This window comes from Lacerta agilis, chromosome 8, assembly GCF_009819535.1.
Source record: "Lacerta agilis isolate rLacAgi1 chromosome 8, rLacAgi1.pri, whole genome shotgun sequence".
Taxonomy (NCBI): domain Eukaryota; kingdom Metazoa; phylum Chordata; class Lepidosauria; order Squamata; family Lacertidae; genus Lacerta; species Lacerta agilis.
The window spans coordinates 41,134,143-41,151,639 of NC_046319.1; the positions used below are offsets into that span (position 1 = coordinate 41,134,143).

The 17,497-nt window shown below is 46.5% G+C and overlaps 1 protein-coding gene across 1 annotated transcript; it reads left to right on the top strand.

The window, feature by feature from the left end:
• Nucleotides 1-1,194: 1,194 nt before the first annotated feature.
• E2F4 (E2F transcription factor 4) lies at nucleotides 1,195-17,008 on the top strand. The gene is given in 11 exon segments (XM_033157122.1): nucleotides 1,195-1,430; nucleotides 5,491-5,600; nucleotides 6,635-6,796; nucleotides 7,992-8,035; nucleotides 8,849-8,910; nucleotides 9,814-9,896; nucleotides 9,898-10,100; nucleotides 13,273-13,463; nucleotides 14,638-14,685; nucleotides 15,591-15,635; nucleotides 16,908-17,008. Coding segments are annotated over 10 exon segments (1,041 nt in total). The 5' UTR covers nucleotides 1,195-1,301; the 3' UTR covers nucleotides 15,600-15,635; nucleotides 16,908-17,008.
• The last annotated feature ends 489 nt before the right edge of the window (nucleotides 17,009-17,497 follow it).

Sequence of the window (17,497 nt, forward strand, 5' to 3'; positions counted from 1 at the left end):
AGTATGGTTTCCACTGGGTGTGCATAATGTGCTGGCCTGGCATAATTTACAGGGAATCTCAGGGCTGTTAAGAAAGCCACCTCCCACCCTTGCACTGCAAGACCAGATATTTCTAAAGTGGGTTGCTACACCCACCCATTCAGCTGTGATCTACATGCCAAAGACGTATTTCAATGCAAGTGCTATCTGGTAGATAACCCATCCATCCAACCAGTTGCAACCATAGATTATCAAATCAGCAGGAAACAGTTTGTGCCTGAGGACAGTGATAACTGGGACACACAACAAGGGCTAAGAGAGACGAGAAGGACATATATACAGATGTTGAGATAGGTGAAAAGCAAGAGACTTTGGAATAGGGGGGGTGTCATAAGTGCATTATGGCAGTAAGGTCCTAGATTTGTAAGTTATTGCTGTACTTTATAGATCTTTTGGGGACAAAGTTGACTATAATGGAATAATGCTTTGTGCATAATTCTTATTTCGTTTGTTCTCATCCAACTGCCCTGAGACAGGTCATCACCGTTTACACTTTGCAAATAGGAAAGGAGTGACTTGTTTCAAGCTTAGGCCATCAGTGAACAGGAATCCAAAACCAGAAGCTGAAAGTCAGTATGGGGCAGTGGCTCCCGCGTGAAAGGTGTTGTATGGATTTGGCTCCTGAAAATTAAGGATTAAACACAAGTCCCTAATTGGATGTTTCTAGTCATGTGATTTCTTTCAGTTCTGCAAAAGATTTGTCTTAAATAAAAAAAGTTTCTGCCCTGTAGTAGCAAACTACTGTGGTTTGCTATTTACATCTCGGCAGCCTACAAGTGGAACCCGCAACAAAATGTTGCATTATTGAGCGTGCACTGATTTAACCACTTGGCAACAGAAGTCCACCACTCATAAAGAGGAGATCATAACAAGCCCATCCGACACAGCTATATTCTGCTCTTATGGACAAGAAGACAACTGAGGTGGGGAACGTTCATTTTTCGAACAACCCACAGGCGCAAACCTTTGGAATCCTCAAGGCGCCACAAGTGTTTACACGCCACTGTCCAGCAGGGGTCGCTACAACGGCACGAGAGCGGAATCCGGCGGTAGTGGTGGTGGGCGGAGCCGAGCAGAAGGAGGCGGGAGGGAGCGTGGCGGCGCTCCGCCCTCTCTCCCAAGATGGAGCCTTCCCTCCGCCTCCCTCCTCCCGTCATGCCCTGCGGCGGCCGGAAGCGGCAGAGGGGTCAGCGCGCGGGGGCCGTACCGGAGACCCGGGATCTGCACCGGCCTCGGCGGCGGAGGGCCTGAGCCGGACGTGGATGGCGGAGTCCGCGGCGCAGCCACCGGGGGGCGCCCCGAGCCGGCACGAGAAGAGCCTGGGGCTGCTTACGACCAAGTTCGTGTCTCTGCTGCAGGAGGCCAAGGACGGCGTGCTCGACCTCAAGCTGGTGAGGAGGAGGAGGAGAGAGGAGAGCGGGGGAAACGGGGTGGCCCGGGGTGTGTGTGTCCTGCTTCCTCAGCATGGCTGGGGGTGGGCTATGGCTGGCCCCCCTCAGGGCAAGGAGCGCTCCGGCCCCAGCAGAGGAAGGCTGGGCAGACTTAGGGCTTCTTGGATCTACTTTGTTCCCCTCCCCCCAAAAGCCCCCCCCCTTCACCAGCCAGAGCCAGCTGAACACACACACACACACACACACGTACGTGTCACTCAACTAGTAAGAACAAGGTGCCAGGATCTGGGTTCCCTGTACCACAACGGTATTGTTATCACAGCCCTTTCACGCTAAGGTTAGCTTTCTTCATTTCAACAACAGCCCCATTCGAGTGGTTTTTTTTTGGGGGGGTGTTGTGTTGCTGCTGTTAAACAGTTAAGAAACCCTTAGCGATAGATCCAATTGCTTTCTGCCCACCCGGTGGTATAGACAGCGTGGAGTGCAGCGTGGAGTGGCGGTTGCTGGATTTGCCTCTTGGGGCCGGATCTGGCTCACGGAACGTAAGGATCGGGCCCAATTAGGTATCTGATCCGACCATCTCCTTTTGTCTGGAGCTTTGGTCTGTTGCTGTGTGTCCACGTTTGGGATCTCTTGATTCCGTTCCATCTTCCCATGCAGGGTTTGTGTGTGTGTGTGTGTGTTAGGAAAAATCCCAGTTAATAAATTCTGCATTGAATCAGGCTTTTCTCTTTCTCTGTCCTCAGACCAATGAGCAAACTCTGGGGGCAAACTGCTTCCCCACCTGTTTGCTAGCTCTTCCTCTGACCTCCCTCACCTCATATCAAGGAAGCATGGCCGTTAAGGTGCAGCATCCGCCAGATGGGGAGATAATGCTGAGTTTGCATGTTGGGTATGGACTGCAGGAGTGCATGAAGGGATCTCTGCGGGTGGGGGTGTTACACTGAGCTGGTTGCATATGTACAGTATAATTTAGTCACAGGTGTTACCAGTTTGTTGCCAGTGCAGAACTCCAGTGGTTGCAGGGGCTTCTGCTTTACCGCAACAGTAGCTTCTGTGTGAAAGGGACTGCAGGTGTTTGCAAGCTTGCCTGAAGTGCTTAACCTTAACTGAAATCTGCTTTTGGTTCCACTGCAGTGCAGGCTGATGGGGAAACGGGCAGATGCCTCTGCAGTTCAAAACAGTTTAGGACCAAACATGGGAAATCTAGAGTAGAAAAGTGAGCAGGAAGAAGCTTTAATGCTATGAACCACAAACTGTTTAAAAAAAACAAAAACAAAAAAGCATTAGTGTTACTGACATCAAGATGTGGCTTCTTATGTGAACTAGGCCAGTCAGCTGCATGGCCATTCTAAGGGCCTTTGGTTGGAAGGGAACAGCAGTGGTGAAGGAGCCTGCTGGAGCCCTGTCTAAGGTGATTGATGATGGCTTTGACAGCATAGGTCTGTGTATCTTTGCACCAAAGCAAACCCCCCTCTGTTCAGGTGGTGCTTACTCCTACGGAAGTGCAAGGAGGGTTGCAGCTTGAGACTTTTCATCAAGGCAGCTCTTGTATTTTGCTAACTCCAGAGGAGCAGACATAAGAAGCTGCCTTGTTCCCCCAGCTCAATATTATCTAAACTTTAAATTACTGGCAAAAACTTGCCAGGGTTTAAGATCAGAGGGTTGTATACAGTTTAGCACCACTCAGAGTAGATCCGTTGAAATTAATGGGCATTATTAATAGAGATCCATTAATTTCAGTGGGTCTACTCTGAGTAGAACTTGTGTACAATCCTGTCCCTTTCCTATCCCTACTTAGAGATGCTAAGGATTCAACCTGACTTATTTTTCATGCAGAGTATGTTAGCAGCGGCATAAGTCCTTTAGCACTTTAAAGGCTTATTTACTGTGTCAGAAGCTTTTCTGGGTCGGGGTCTATTAGAACTATGAAATAGTCAGGTAAATGGGTGGAGATGCATACCCTGAGTGAGGGGAAAACAATGTTTCTTTGAAGTTGACAAATGGAAGAGATTGTGGTAAGTGTTACAATATGCACAACACAAGTGAAAACAGGCTCTGATCAACAAATCAGGTACAAGAAGCATCCTTGTAACCCACTCTTAGCTAGAAGTTATTTGTGATGAATAGGCATAGCTAAATCGATAGTCTCGGTAAACACTGAAAGGGGACAGTGGCTTTCTCTTCAGATGGTTGTTTATTGAGGCCAAGTTCCCTAGCAGTGAAATCTAATTTGGCAACTTCATGCCAGAGTCATCCTTCCCAACTTCTTGAAGTACAGTGGCTTTAAGGTCTGCTGCAGAAGGTATGGGAAGATTTAGCTAGACCTGTAATCCAGATGGTTAAGCAAGATGAATACCCTGGGGAAGTTCACAAGGAAGGTGTTAATGATTATATCTGCCCTCTGGTGTATATCTGCATCATGATGGATGTGTACTACCTCCAATATTGAAGAATTGTATCTCTCTGATTACCGGTACCAGTTGCTGAGGAATAGAGTGTTATTGCACTTATGGCCTCCTTGCAGGCTTCCTATGACCATCTGGCTGGCTGCTATAGGAACAGGATGCTGGGCTAGGTGGGCTTTTGGTCATACCCAGCAGGGTTTTCTTATGTAGTAGTCATACTGTTCTTGTGAATGTCAAAGTTGCACTTATATATGAACTTACAAACATGAACTGTGCTGCAAGTTGCTGACCATAGCTCAGTGGTAGAGCACATGTTTTGTGTGCAGAAGGTTCAGAGTTCAATCGCTGGCATTTGAAGATTAAAATAAAATCTAACGGCAGGTAATGTGAGCTGCTGCCAATGAGAGCAGACAATACCAGGTTACGTGGACACATAGCTTAAGCTGCTCTTACACAACTCCCTTTGATCCATTTGTGCTCCCAGCATCATGTGACTGAAAGACATCTGAATATTTTTATATCTGGGTGAAGTTACGAGTCCTCTTAATTTCTCTAGAACCTGCTTTCTAATAGTAAGCTCTCTAATCTACCTACCTTTTCACCTTTACCTTGAGAAAAGGGCATCTTGGTATCTACAAAATCTTTGTTAACCCATCAGGGAGAGGTTAAAGTTAGCTGTAGAGTGTTACGGCTTGGGAGCAATATGACTATTGTTGCATTTTATGCAACAATGATACGGGGGATTTTTTAATTTTTCTCTCTATTGCATCTTACTGCTGGAAATGCTTCCAGGTATCACCTGTTTATGCATGCTATACATTTGGGGAATCTGAGGATCCAGAAAAGTCACAGAATACAATCCAGCTGCCCTGCAGCGATACTGCCTAAACAGGACATAGAGAGAGTTTGGTTCTTTCACTTGGTACTGATAATCCACATCACTGTTCATGGATGTTCTGAACAACAGATATATAGACCCTTTCATGTAATAAATAGGAAATCATACTTTATATGTTACAGATTTTGGGTTTGCAATGTTTATTATCATTATGATGTTGATATTACATTATCCTGTTCTTCCTGCAGGGAGCCCAAGACAATTTACATGTTTCCCTCTCCCATCTCCCATTCACAATAACTGGCTAGATAGGATTAAGCTGAGAGAGTGATGGTCCAAGCAAGGCTTTATGGCTGAGTGCAGATTTGAATTCCTCACCCAGTTCTCCAGCCACTACACCATGTTGCTCTGTGTGTGGCAGTGTAGCAGAGAAAGCAGTGCCACACACTTACGCTTTTCTACCATGAAAGGTGGAATTTGTACCCTCATCTGCCATGACATCAGGCACTCTTTGGGGCCACATGGAAGGAACCCCAGGATGGCAGATGCGTTGCAACATCTCATGCTGAACTTCTGTTTTGTTTATAAACTAACCCCCTGAAATGGAACATGTGGGAGGCAAAGAGATTTAATTGATGGTTCCTCTCCCAAACCCAAGACAGAAAAAAACTGAGTCCAGGCATGTTCCTATGTATATTTGGCAAAGTGGCTGGAGGTGTTTTTTGTTTTTTTGTTTTGTCAGCTTCTTGCTATTCTCTGAGTGGCTCAGGCCTTTGTGAGCAGGGCATGATCATGTTTTGGGTTTCCTACACAGGCAGCAGATACCTTGGCAGTGCGGCAGAAGCGGCGCATTTATGACATCACAAATGTCCTTGAGGGCATAGGGCTGATTGAGAAGAAGTCCAAGAACAGCATACAGTGGAAGTAAGTGCCCGTGAATTGGAGCAAGGATTGGTGATCCTGAAACTAGGCTCTGTTCTCAGTGATGCATGGGGGGGCAGTTGCATTTGAGGAGTGTGGCACAGTCACAGCTTGCATTTGAATAGTTGACTGTCCTGAGTGCAGCATTTAAGGCAGTTTTGAATAAGCTTCACCAATGGTCATGCTGTACTCCTGTTGCTGAGTGGCCACAAATAGCAGGAAATAGCATTATGAAATTGAGTTGTAAGGGGAGTTGCAGCACCCACAGTATTGGGATTTAGGTGCCTGCTTAAACTCAGTCTGTTTGCACTCGTTTTCCTGAGCAGTGATCCAGTTATGTTTGATGTATTAACGATATACTAATTTGGGATGTGTTTTAGAATTGTTTTCAAATATAAATTTATTTTATGCTGTTTGCTGCCATGATATTTTTTCCCCTTGATGTTGGCAGTATAGCATTTAAGTTCAATCTTATGAAAAATGTACCTCGCCTAAAACCTAATGACATGATATACTATTTGGGACTAAAAGCAAGACTGAAGTTTGGAGGAACTCTCTTCCAAGGGAACTGTGTTGGTGGGAGGAGATCTTTGAATTTCATTTTTATTATTTTGCATTTATAGCCCACCTTTTTCTCCAAGAGCTCAAGATGGTGCACAGGTTTTCTCCCCATTCTTCATTTAATCCCCACAACAACCCTGTGAGGTTGGTTAGGCTGAGAGGCAGCGACTGGCAAGTCACACAGTGAGATTCATGGCCAGGTGGCGATTTGAACCCTGGTCTCACAGATCCTAGTCCTGCACACTAACCACTGCACCATACTGGATAGTGACATAATATCTAAAAGGCTCTGGAAGCTTTGGGCTTGGAAACAAAGGGAGGAATAGTTTGTGCTCAACGTGACAGAACAGTCCTGTGGGTTTGGGGAGGTATTTTGCAGTTGCGATGGCTGTGTCTCTGATAGCTCATGCCCTCTTGGGAAGCTCTGCAAGAGGTTGCCTCTCATTTTTCTTGCTTCCAATTCTCCTTCCTTCCAGAGGAGTAGGTCCTGGCTGCAACACCCGCGAAATTGCCCACAAGCTGATAGAGCTGAAGGCAGAGATTGAGGACCTGGAGCAGCGGGAGCGGGAGCTGGAGCAGCAGAAGATGTGGGTGCAGCAAAGCATCAAAAATGTGACGGACGATGTACAAAACAGCCGATATCCTTTTGAGTGCACCGTAGCCCTTTTTCCTCCTTCCCCTTCCCCCTTTCACTTTGAGTTTCCAATGCTCGTTCCAAGACGATCCTTCTAGATGGCGGAAGGAAAATTGCTTTCCAGCGCTTGAAGGCAGTGACACCAATCCTGTCGTGTGGCACAACTCTTAAATTTCAAATCCCTCGCCACCCTGTCCAGGATACAGAAATTTTCTTCTTGCTGGGTCACTGGTCAGGTCCACAGCATTGGCCAGCGAGACATTGGTGAGTGTGTGTGTGCGCACATCTATCTGTCCCTGGATGAGATGCTAAGAATACCAAAACAGCACCACCAACTCAGCTGCCTTATCCCAGATCTCTTTTTGAGAAAATGGAAAAATTTCTCTCCACATCATTCATCCATCCCTACTCCCCTGCCATCATCGTGTTCATGTCACTTTTCTTTAATCTGTCATATCCCTTTCTTGGGAGTGGTTTTTTTGTTCTACAGCTGCAAAAGCAACAGAATCTTTGTGGCTCCTTGAAACTTATTGTGTCATAAGCTTTCATGAAGTCCACTTCATGAAGTAGACTGTGGTCCACAAATGCTCATGTGCCACAGTTCATTTGTTAAGTCTTTAAGCTGCCACAAGACTCTGCTAAGGCTCTACCTGCACTACACATTTAAAGCAGTTTCATACCCCTTCTAACAGTCATGGGTTTTCCAAAAGAATCTGGATGTTTTTGTAAAGGGTGCTGAGACTCCCTACAGAGCTATAATTTCCAGAGTGGTTTAGCAGTCAGTCCCTCTTCCCCTCTGGGAACTGTAACTGTGTGAGGGGAATAGGGGTTTCCTTGCAGTTCTAAGCACCCTTAACAAACTACAGTTCCCAGGATCCTTTGGGGGAAAGCCATAACTATTCATTGTTGTGTGAAACTACTTTATAGTACAGATGGGTGGGTGGAGCTTAAAAGTGTTAGCTTCATAAGAAAATGTGTCGATCTAAATGTCCTCCTCTGCTGCTGCTTTTGTAGAGATGCACCCAGAAGGTGGGGCACATAGGACGCATTCTGACCAGCGTGTTCTGCAGCACCAACTGATAACTAGATCTGTTGTTCACTTGTTTCTTGCAATTCCCCTAAACGTCTTTAAGTGTTCCTTTGTCCAATGATCTCGTCGTTTCTGGATGCAGCTGTTTTTTCCCCTTAACTTCAGGAACGCTAGCCTATGTGACTGACGAGGACCTCTGCAAATGCTTTCCAGGTGAGGATGTGGTGGTGTATCCTAGCTAGATTGCTCTCCTGTATGCTGCACCTTTTCCATGGCATGGTGCTCTCCAGTGTTATTAAGCTACAACACCGATCATCTCTGATCATTGACTGTGCTGGTGGGTGGGGGAGCACAGCAACGTTGAGGACCCCTACTTGCTCTAGGAACAAATGAACTGAGCTGGCAAGAGTTCCAGAGTTTAGAACCTGTTTTTCTTAGAGAATTAGGCAAACCTTCCAATTCTTCACAGCTCTCAGAAAGTGCAGTAGGCCTTTCTGACTACCCAGGCTGGATTCCCTTCAAGTATACTCTGTTTTGCCATCACTTTGCTTTAGTCACTTAGGTCTTCTAGCATTAGCCAGATAAATATGTGATGAAATGGCCCTTGCTCTGAAAAAATACAAGCAGCCTTTAAAACACGGACACGCACGCACACACACACACAAACACACTATTTCACTGCTCCTCTGTATCAGAGAACTGTAGCAAGTCTGGGAGATGTCTTTTTTTCCTGTCAATGTTACTGGCCGCGTTAAAGGTTTGCAGATCAGGTAAAGCATGGATGGAGAAGTGTTGTCCCTGCAGATGTGGCTGAACTATGACTCCCATCATCCCTGACCATTGGCCAACCTTGTGAGGCTGATGGGAGTTGGCATCTAGCAACACTGGAGAGCCACAGGTCTCCCATCACTTGAGGGAAGAGGTGAAAAAGGGAGAAAGAGAGTGCGTCTTGGCTTGCAGTGGCCCGCTGCTCCATTCTGCACTTAGATCAGATTAGTAAATGCTGTGTTTGCTCTCTTGTTCCAGGTGACACACTGCTAGCCATCCGAGCCCCATCGGGTACTCAGTTAGAGGTTCCTGTTCCTGAGGTAGGTGGCACATGTGGGTAACAAAGGAATGGTCCCTGGCTGCAAGGAGGCAAAGATGGAAGCTTATATGAGGGATCGCTAGCCTTTGGCCCTCCTGGTGTTGTTGGGCTTCTGTTGGTGCCACCACAGCTCATGTTTTGCCTGCAGATGGTCCCAGGTTTAATCTTGAGCACTCCAGTTAAAATGTGGTTGGGCAGGGAAAAACCTGTGGCTGAAACCCCAAGGAGCTGGTGGCCTTGGAATAGTCAGCATCTCACATTGCAGGTTGATGCGGGCTGCAAGTTGTGAAGAGCTTTCATTCGCATTTTCTTGTGCAACAACATCTGGCACAAAACATTTTGCCAGTGAACAAATCCCGCTAAGATTGTTGAGATTCCTGCGTTGCAGGGGGTTGAACTAGATGACCCCTGGAGTCCCTTCCACCTACAGTTCTACGATTCTAAGTAACTAACTTAATGCTATATTGGATACAGTCCTTACACATCACTGCTGGCTTGGGTGCCTTAAAGGTAAAGGGACCCCTGAGCATTAGGTCCAGTCGCAGATGACTCTGGGGTTGCAGCGCTCCTCTCGCTTTACTGGCCAGGGATCCGGCGCACAGCTTCCGGGTCATGTGGCCAGCATGACTAAGCCACTTCTGGTGAACCAGAGCAGCGCGGGAAATGCCGTTTACCTTCCTGCTGGAGCGATACCTATTTACTTGCACTTTGTGCTTTCGAACTGCTAGGTTGACAGGAGCAGGGACCGAGCAATGGGAGCTCACCCCATCTCGGGGATTCGAACCGCCAACCTTCTGATCGGCAAGCCCAAACACTACATTGCACACAGTCATTTACACACATAGATGCATCACTGGGCTGGCTTGGGTGCCTTACCTTGTTGCAATCTTCTCCCTTTCTTTAGGGCTTAAATGGTCAGAAGAAATACCAGATCCACCTGAAAAGTACAAGCGGTCCAATTGATGTCCTGCTTGTAAATAAAGATGCCTGGAGCTCCTCCAGTGGTACTACCTGTCCCTCCCCCGGAAGACCTCATTCAGTGTCAGCCAGTCACACTCTCTAAGGCACAGAGACCACCTGTTGCCCACTTCCAAGAAGCATCTCTTCCCAGTGGTACCCACCCTTCTGCGCCCGTTCCCAACAGCACACAGGACCAGGTCTCTGCTGTGCAGAAAGCAGCCAGCGCCACAGGTGAGTAGCAGAGGAGATTTCCCTTCTTGGTAACCTCTCGAATATGGCCTTGCTGTCAGCCTCTTCCAGATGAAAGGCGTGGGCAGGGATGGCCAGAGGCCTGCCTTCTTCAGCAGTCACCTGAGAGCTTTGGAACCTGGCCTGCAAGGTTAGGAAGCCTCCAACGTCACTGTCCCTTTTCAAAACAGCACCCAAACTGGACTGGGGATCCTGTAGCCCTCCAGATATTGCCAGGCTGCAACTCTCATCTTCCCTAAACCATGGGCTGATGGGAGCTGGAGTTCAGCAACATTTGGAGGGCCGCAGGTTCACCACACATGCTGTAAAACCTTCCTATATCATCAAACCTTAAGGGAGAATTCAATTTTCTGAGTCTTTTCTGTCATATGTGTAGCCTCCTTATGATTTTATAATTGTTTGGCTTTTAGTTTATTTGCTTTAGTGTAAATTAGTTTGAACTCTAGGAAAGCAGTATAGCCAGTCAGCTGCAAAATACTTGGATCTCAAACTGGAATAATATTTTACCAGTGGACTGTACCAGCTTTTCCCATCATGTTTGAAAATTATAAAGGTAAAGGTAAAGGGACCCCTGACCATTAGGTCCAGTTGTGTCCGACTCTGGTGCGGGTTGCAGCGCTCATCTCGTGTTACTGGCTGAGGGAGCCGCATACAGCTTCCGGGTCATGTGGCCAGCATGACAAAGCGCTTCTGGCGAACCAGAGCAGCGCATGGAAACTCGTTTACCTTCCGCCAGAGTGGTACCTATTTATCTACTTGCACTTTGACGTGCTTTCAAACTGCTAGGTGGGCAGGAGCTGGCACCGAGCAATGGGAGCTCACCCCGTCACGGGGATTCGAACCACCGACCTTCTGATCAGCAAGCCCTAGGCTCTGTGTTCAATACATACAATTATTGTAAGCCAATAACACATGTTCCTTTTTTCTAGTTCTGAAACAGCACATTCATATATGTAGTTATATATTCTTACCCCAAATTAAGATGTGGAAAACAATAACACATCCATTCATTGATCATCACTAGCTTAAGGTATTTATTTCATTAAACAAATTATTAAATAGGCGCCATCAAAGTGGTGTATACTGAGAATGAAACACAGAAACACAAGCTCAGAGAACAGTAAAATCAATTCAGCAAACTCAAACGATAAAACTATCATACAGACTCTTAAAAACAACAGTACTATTTCATCAAATACAAAATTGATCTTCCGTAAACGACTGGCTTACACCTTGGGGTAAGATTTCCTTTTTAAAAAGCCATATTTAGTAGCAACCAAACATCCTCATGTTAGGTGCCTGGCTCGTAATTGATTCTGGAGAACTGGAGCTACAACACTTCTTATACATTCAGAAACCCAGTCAAGTATTGACAGCTGTTTTCTCTACAATTCCATTGTTGGGAGAGAGAGAAAATCAGTCCTTCCCTCCACACACTCCCAAGCTTCCCTTCTACACATCCTTCCTTCCTTAAACTTGATATTGTGCGTGTACTAACACACTCCATGTATCAGTGGTGGGGAACCTGTGGCCCTCCGAAAGAGAAGTTGTTGGACTCGGCCACAGCCAGTAGGCCCGACAGTACTACTAAAACATCTGAAAGGCCACAGGTCCCCATATATGGCTTACATACCAGTTTAACAATCTGCCTGTTGCAAGTACATCAGAAAGGGCAGGGTTTTTCTGTGGCAGGTCTGCTTGAGACAAATATTTGCTTTGCCTTGTGCATTTCTTTGTGTGTATGTGTGTTCTCTCTTTTCTCTCAAGGATTAAAGTGTGGTCTACCACTCCTCACTCCTGGAATGTGTGTTGAGTTGTTAAGGCAGTGGCTTGTTTTTGTTTTTTGTTTTGTCTAAAATTCTAACCTCGCACCTATGAAAGTTTACAGGTTGACTCTTTGGGAAAGCTGTATCTTCCTAGTTGTCTGGTTTTAATAAAAAGTATAGCTGTTTGTTTGTTTCTTTAAAAGTTGTGTAATAGGTTGTATTGTGGTAAGAATTTACTTCTACACCACCATGTTCTCAGCTAGGCGAGAGTAAATAAAACACGGAACCAAGGAAGTAATTCAAGTCCAGCGCCAGTTAGGAACCCAGCATTTATTGTAGCAGTAAGACAGAGCTCAACTTAAGTGGTTGTTCTAGCTCAGTCATGGCGAACCTTGGCACTCCAGATGTTTTGGAACTACGACTCCCATCATCCCTAGCTAACAGGACCAGTGGTCAGGGATGATGGGAGTTGTAGTCCCAAAACATATGGAGTGTCAAGGAACCACCAGTTAAGAAGTCTGCCACGAAGAGAATTAGAACAAGGGTTTTATACACAGGATACAAAAGAGTCATAAAACATCTAAGCGTTCTTAAAACATAAACATCCTTCTATGTACATCAGGAAAAGTTACAGGTCATGAGAAGCAAAACACGCATGGCTCAATCTTGACCCCCACAATCAGCTTGGGGTGCCCCAAGAGTGCCCAGGCCATATGGTCTCAAATGTAGCATTTCTATCAATGTTCTCCTGGCAAGCAGCCCTTCATCAGGTTGTTGACATTCCTTCCTTTATCTCCCTTTCCTTGCTTCTCCTATCTCCCGGGAAGCGTCAAGGATAGCTGATTTTACACTCTGGTCCTAACTCATGATAGATTTAGAATAACATCCTGGAGGGCCATTTGTGCCACTTTCGGGGTCAGATAGAAAAGGAATGCAGTGTGGGAGTCATAAAATACAAGCACAGAGAATCAAGTCTAATACATGCTAGCCAAAGGTTCAATACAATTAATATTGGAACGTTTTAAAAATCTACACCCTGGGTCTCTAATTCTTACACCATTGTGATACTGTTCATGTTGGCTAAGTTGCATCTGGCCTGTGGTGCATCTGTCTGGAGAACGGCGGATGGCATAACAGAAAGCTTTTGGATATATGAAAATTCATCCCTTCATGTGGGAAATGGCACGTTGGGGAGAAAAGTTCTAATCAATGACCTATGAAGGCTAGTAACTTTTCTGTGGCGTATTTATAAGGCTTAGGGGATGCCTGTGGCCATAAATGCAATGCTGTACTGCTCTGGAGTTTGCTGGATGAGTGTCATGTCCTATTCAGTGTGCAATCCATGAAATGTTGCAAATTGTCACCATCTATGTCTTACACCTTTGCAGATAGCGGCATCTCAACGGCAGAATCGAGAAGCAGTGGGGAGCTGGACCCACTTGACCCCTCGACAGCACCAGCCAGCCCACCTGCCGGGCTGGACACGCAGCCCCTCCAATCCTCGGCCTTGCTGGACAGCAGCTCCATCCTGCCCAGTCCCTCCACCTCCTTTGAGCCAATCAAGCCAGCCCCACAGAAAGTGAGAGTTCTTTGGTTGCTGCCTTTTGGGTTGGGGGTTCCTGTGTTCCCAAATGGGCATGGCACTGAGTCCCTCTTTTTCCAGAAACTGGAGCAGCTTTGTAATGGTTGCTAGGGCATACTATGGTTAAAAGTCTGCTGTGGAACAATGTTTGTGTGCCTGTTTTTATTATTGAATAGCAAAGCATCTGCTTTGCCATGTGCAACAAGGATGGAGAACTGGATGTGGCCAGCAGGCCAGATTGGCCTCACCACCTGCCACTGGCCACTTTTGCAAGGCAAGGTGGGTGGAGCTCCTCACCTTTCAATCACCACAAGTCTCTCTTTGGGGGCATGCAGTGCATATTAAAGTAAACCCCAACGTAATGCCGTAGTGGAGGGAGCAATGAAATAGGATTTCTAAAATACCAGTAGGCAGGGTTGTGGGCAGGATATTTATGTTGGTTTTTGTACTTTTTTCATGTTCATGGCTTCCTACAAGGAATCCTAGGATCTTTAGTTGTGTGGGAATGAGTGTCTCCAGACATTACTAGCTACACTCAGAACTACAGTTCCCATGGTTCTTTGAGGCTTGGTTCACAGACAAGGCTCAACTGTAGCCTTTTGGAGTGGTTGCGAAGGGCAAATGGGAAGCATCAGCTTTCTGACTGAAGCAAACTTGCAGTTGCTGCATCCAGCAAGGACAAACTGTGGCTGGTTTAAAATATTGTTTATTTAAATGAGCAAAGCTAAAGCCCTAGCTTCTGATCCTGGCTTGTACAAATAAAACCATAGCTTAAATTAACCATTGTTCCTGGCTTGGAAGTAGCAACATACTCTGGATATGTAAGATCTGGTGCGTCTGAGCCCCTCATGGTGGTGTGTGTTGCAGGAGATCATGAGCCTAAGGCATGAGCAGATGGATTCACATAGGCAGCCCTTTAGCTCTGCTTCAAATTGAGCCCTCCTTAAGCCCACAGTGTAGATATGCCATCAAGTTTCACAACCACCTATAGCAGAACTGTCTAGCAATAGTGGACTTCCACCAAATATTATGGCAGGCGTCAGTGGTGGCGGTGGTGGGACTCTGATTGTGAACAGAGGCTACCAAACATGGGAGAGCACCCTATAGGTTACCACACTTTGGACATTATTGGAGCAACATGGAAACCAGGACCGTCTCTTCTGTTTTTCAGTACCGGAACTTCCCAAAGAGCTTTCGGAGATGTTTGATCCAACAAGAGGTGCGTTGCTTCAGCGGAACCATATTTGTTTCACTTTTCTGGGGCAATGTGAGGGACCTTTGAACCTGCTTGATCTCTCATTTTCTACCATGTTTTCAGAGGCCCTTAATATACTCAGGTTTGGAGAAAGCAAATATCATGGCAGGGTGGCCCTCTGCTGGATACATGTGAAATAACAGCTAGCTCAGGGAGATTCATGCTGTGGTGGTGACACTGCCCTTGCTGTGAAACTAGGGTGCCTGTGGCTATCGCTTTATCTTGTACAGTATTACTTGCTGCATTGCAAGCTGGCATCTGTTAATAAGCAGTTCCCTAGGCCTCATTGTTCTGTTTGGGTCATCTAGAATGTAACACTTCTCCTGGGTGCGCTAGCACTTTCCCCAAGAATAATGGGAATTGTAGATCTGTAGGGGTAAATGAGAAGAGAAGACTCCCCAGAAAAGACCCTGATGTTGGGAAAGATGGGGCACAAGGAGAAGGGGACGACAGAGGATGAGATGGTTGGACAGTGTTCTCGAAGCGACTAACATGAGTTTGGCCAAACTGTGGGAGGCAGTGAAGGATAGGCGTGCCTGGCGTGTTCTGGTCCATGGGGTCACAAAGAGTTGGACACGACTGAATGACTGAACAACAACAAGGGGTAAACTGCAGTTCCCAGGATTCTTTGGGGAAAGTCATGTGTTGACTGTATCATAAATACACAGTTGGGGTGTGCAACTGACTGTTTCTGTTTACAGTTAACATCCAGGTAGTTAACACCCATCAAAGTCACAGCTGGCTTCTTTATCTTGGGAGTGTATTCTAAACTGACATACCTGAGCCTTTGTTTGAAATGATACAGAATATTCTACTGTGGAAACTCAAAGCAGAGTGTGTGGTTGTAATGCAACTCTTTCTTCACACAGAATGCATGAATTCTGAGCTGCTCGAAGAACTAATGTCATCTGATGGTAAGGATTAAGCCTTTTGCTATTTCCCAGTTTTGGGGTGGAGATGGGTTTGGGTAAGGCTATAAAGTTAGGGTATAGGAAACTGAGTTGGTCCAGTTGAACTGTAATCAACTGAGTAGGCATGCAAACTAGTCTTGAACTAACACAGGTGTGGGTCTTTATTTACAAGCAGGACATCATTTGGATCCCTTGTACTCCTGATGTTACTCGGCCATGCTTATTGGGGCTGATGGGAGTTGTAGTACAACAACATCTAGAGGGCCAAAGGTTCTCCATATCTGGACTAACTGGTTAGGATCCACAAGAAGTGACCTAAAGTTGCACTTCTTCTTTTTTGTTTTAACTGTCCCCTCCACCCGCCACAAAACATAAGATATGTTTATCTTTGCTGCCCCCCCCTTTTTTTAAAAAAGTTGGTTCTGTAGTAGTTTAATTGCCATGGTTGTTCCTCCATCCCCTCAAATCCGGGGATTTGAAGATGGGTAAAGATACTACGGGTATCGCTGTGGTCTAAACCGCAGAGCCTAGGGCTTGCTGATCGGAAGGTCGGCGGTTTGAATCCTCACGACGGGGTGAGCTCCTGTTGCTCGGTCCCTGCTCTTGCCAACCTAGCAGTTTGAAAGCATGTCAAAGTGCAAGTAGATAAATAGGTACCGCTCCGGCGGGAAGGTAAACAGCATTTCCGTGCGCTGCTCTGGATCGCCAGAAACGTCTTAGTCATGCTGGCCACAGGACCCAGAAGCTGTACACCGGCTCCCTCGGCCAGTAAAGCGAGATGAGCGCCGCAACCCCAGAGTCATCCGCGACTGGACCTAATGGTCAGGGGTCCCTTTACCTTTACTAAAGATACTAAGCATTTCCTGTTGTGTGCCCTTAACCCCACCAGTTGCTCTTCTTTCCCCACCCTGCAGCTACACTTCCTCAGAGAGGAGTAAATGTGGCATTATTATATCTGCAGTTTATTTGTGTGCCCTAAAAGAGGCATAGAAGAGCAAAGGAGCTTATAGGTTCTAAAGTTAAAGCAGGGTCCCATGTTTCAAGATTGGGTTTAATAGTGAGTCCTGAGGGTCAAGGTACAAGTTGACATGGGCAATCTGTCCTTGGGTCTCCTAAGGTATTCTACTTTTGGTAAAGCATGTAGGGTGGGGAGGCATTTGGCTCGGGTGTTGCAGCATGTGGGAGGGGCCTTACCCTGGTTTTCATCGCCAAAGGGCCAGCATACAGGCACAGTGAGCCGGACACAGCCTGACTGTACTCCTTTCCCTTCAACAGTATTTGCTCCTTTGCTCCGTCTCTCCCCACCGCCTGGTGACCATGACTACATCTACAACCTGGATGAGAGCGAAGGGGTGTGCGACCTTTTCGATGTGCCTATCCTTAACCTCTGACTCCTGGCATATGGATGGACTTTAGGATATGTGTTTTTTTTTAAAAAACAAACAAACCAGTCTTTGGAAAACCTGGTATTTTTTGGATTCCTTTTCTGCTATAGTGCTTGAGTGACACACTTGGCTGCTCTGGTCTTGACTGGATCAACAGGGATGAACTTGCGGACCAAGCAGCAGCAGAAGAAGCAGCTCCCTTTCCTGCCTTCTTTTCTTCCTTTTCTATGTTGCACAAGGCAGCCCCCTGGTTTCCCTCTTGCTCTATTTTTGGCTGTCCTTTCACTAGATCTCAGGCCTCCTTCCCAGCGGCCTGCGGCCAATTCTTCCTGAACACCAGAAGAGCTTCCTCAGTTCTGCAAGCCTGGCTTGGCTCCCCTACACTCCTGGTGGCACTTTCTGGAAAGAATAGGAGGGCTGAACAACAGGGGCAGGGAAGGCTCGTGCCGTCTTGTCTTTATAGCTTGTTTCTATGTATTC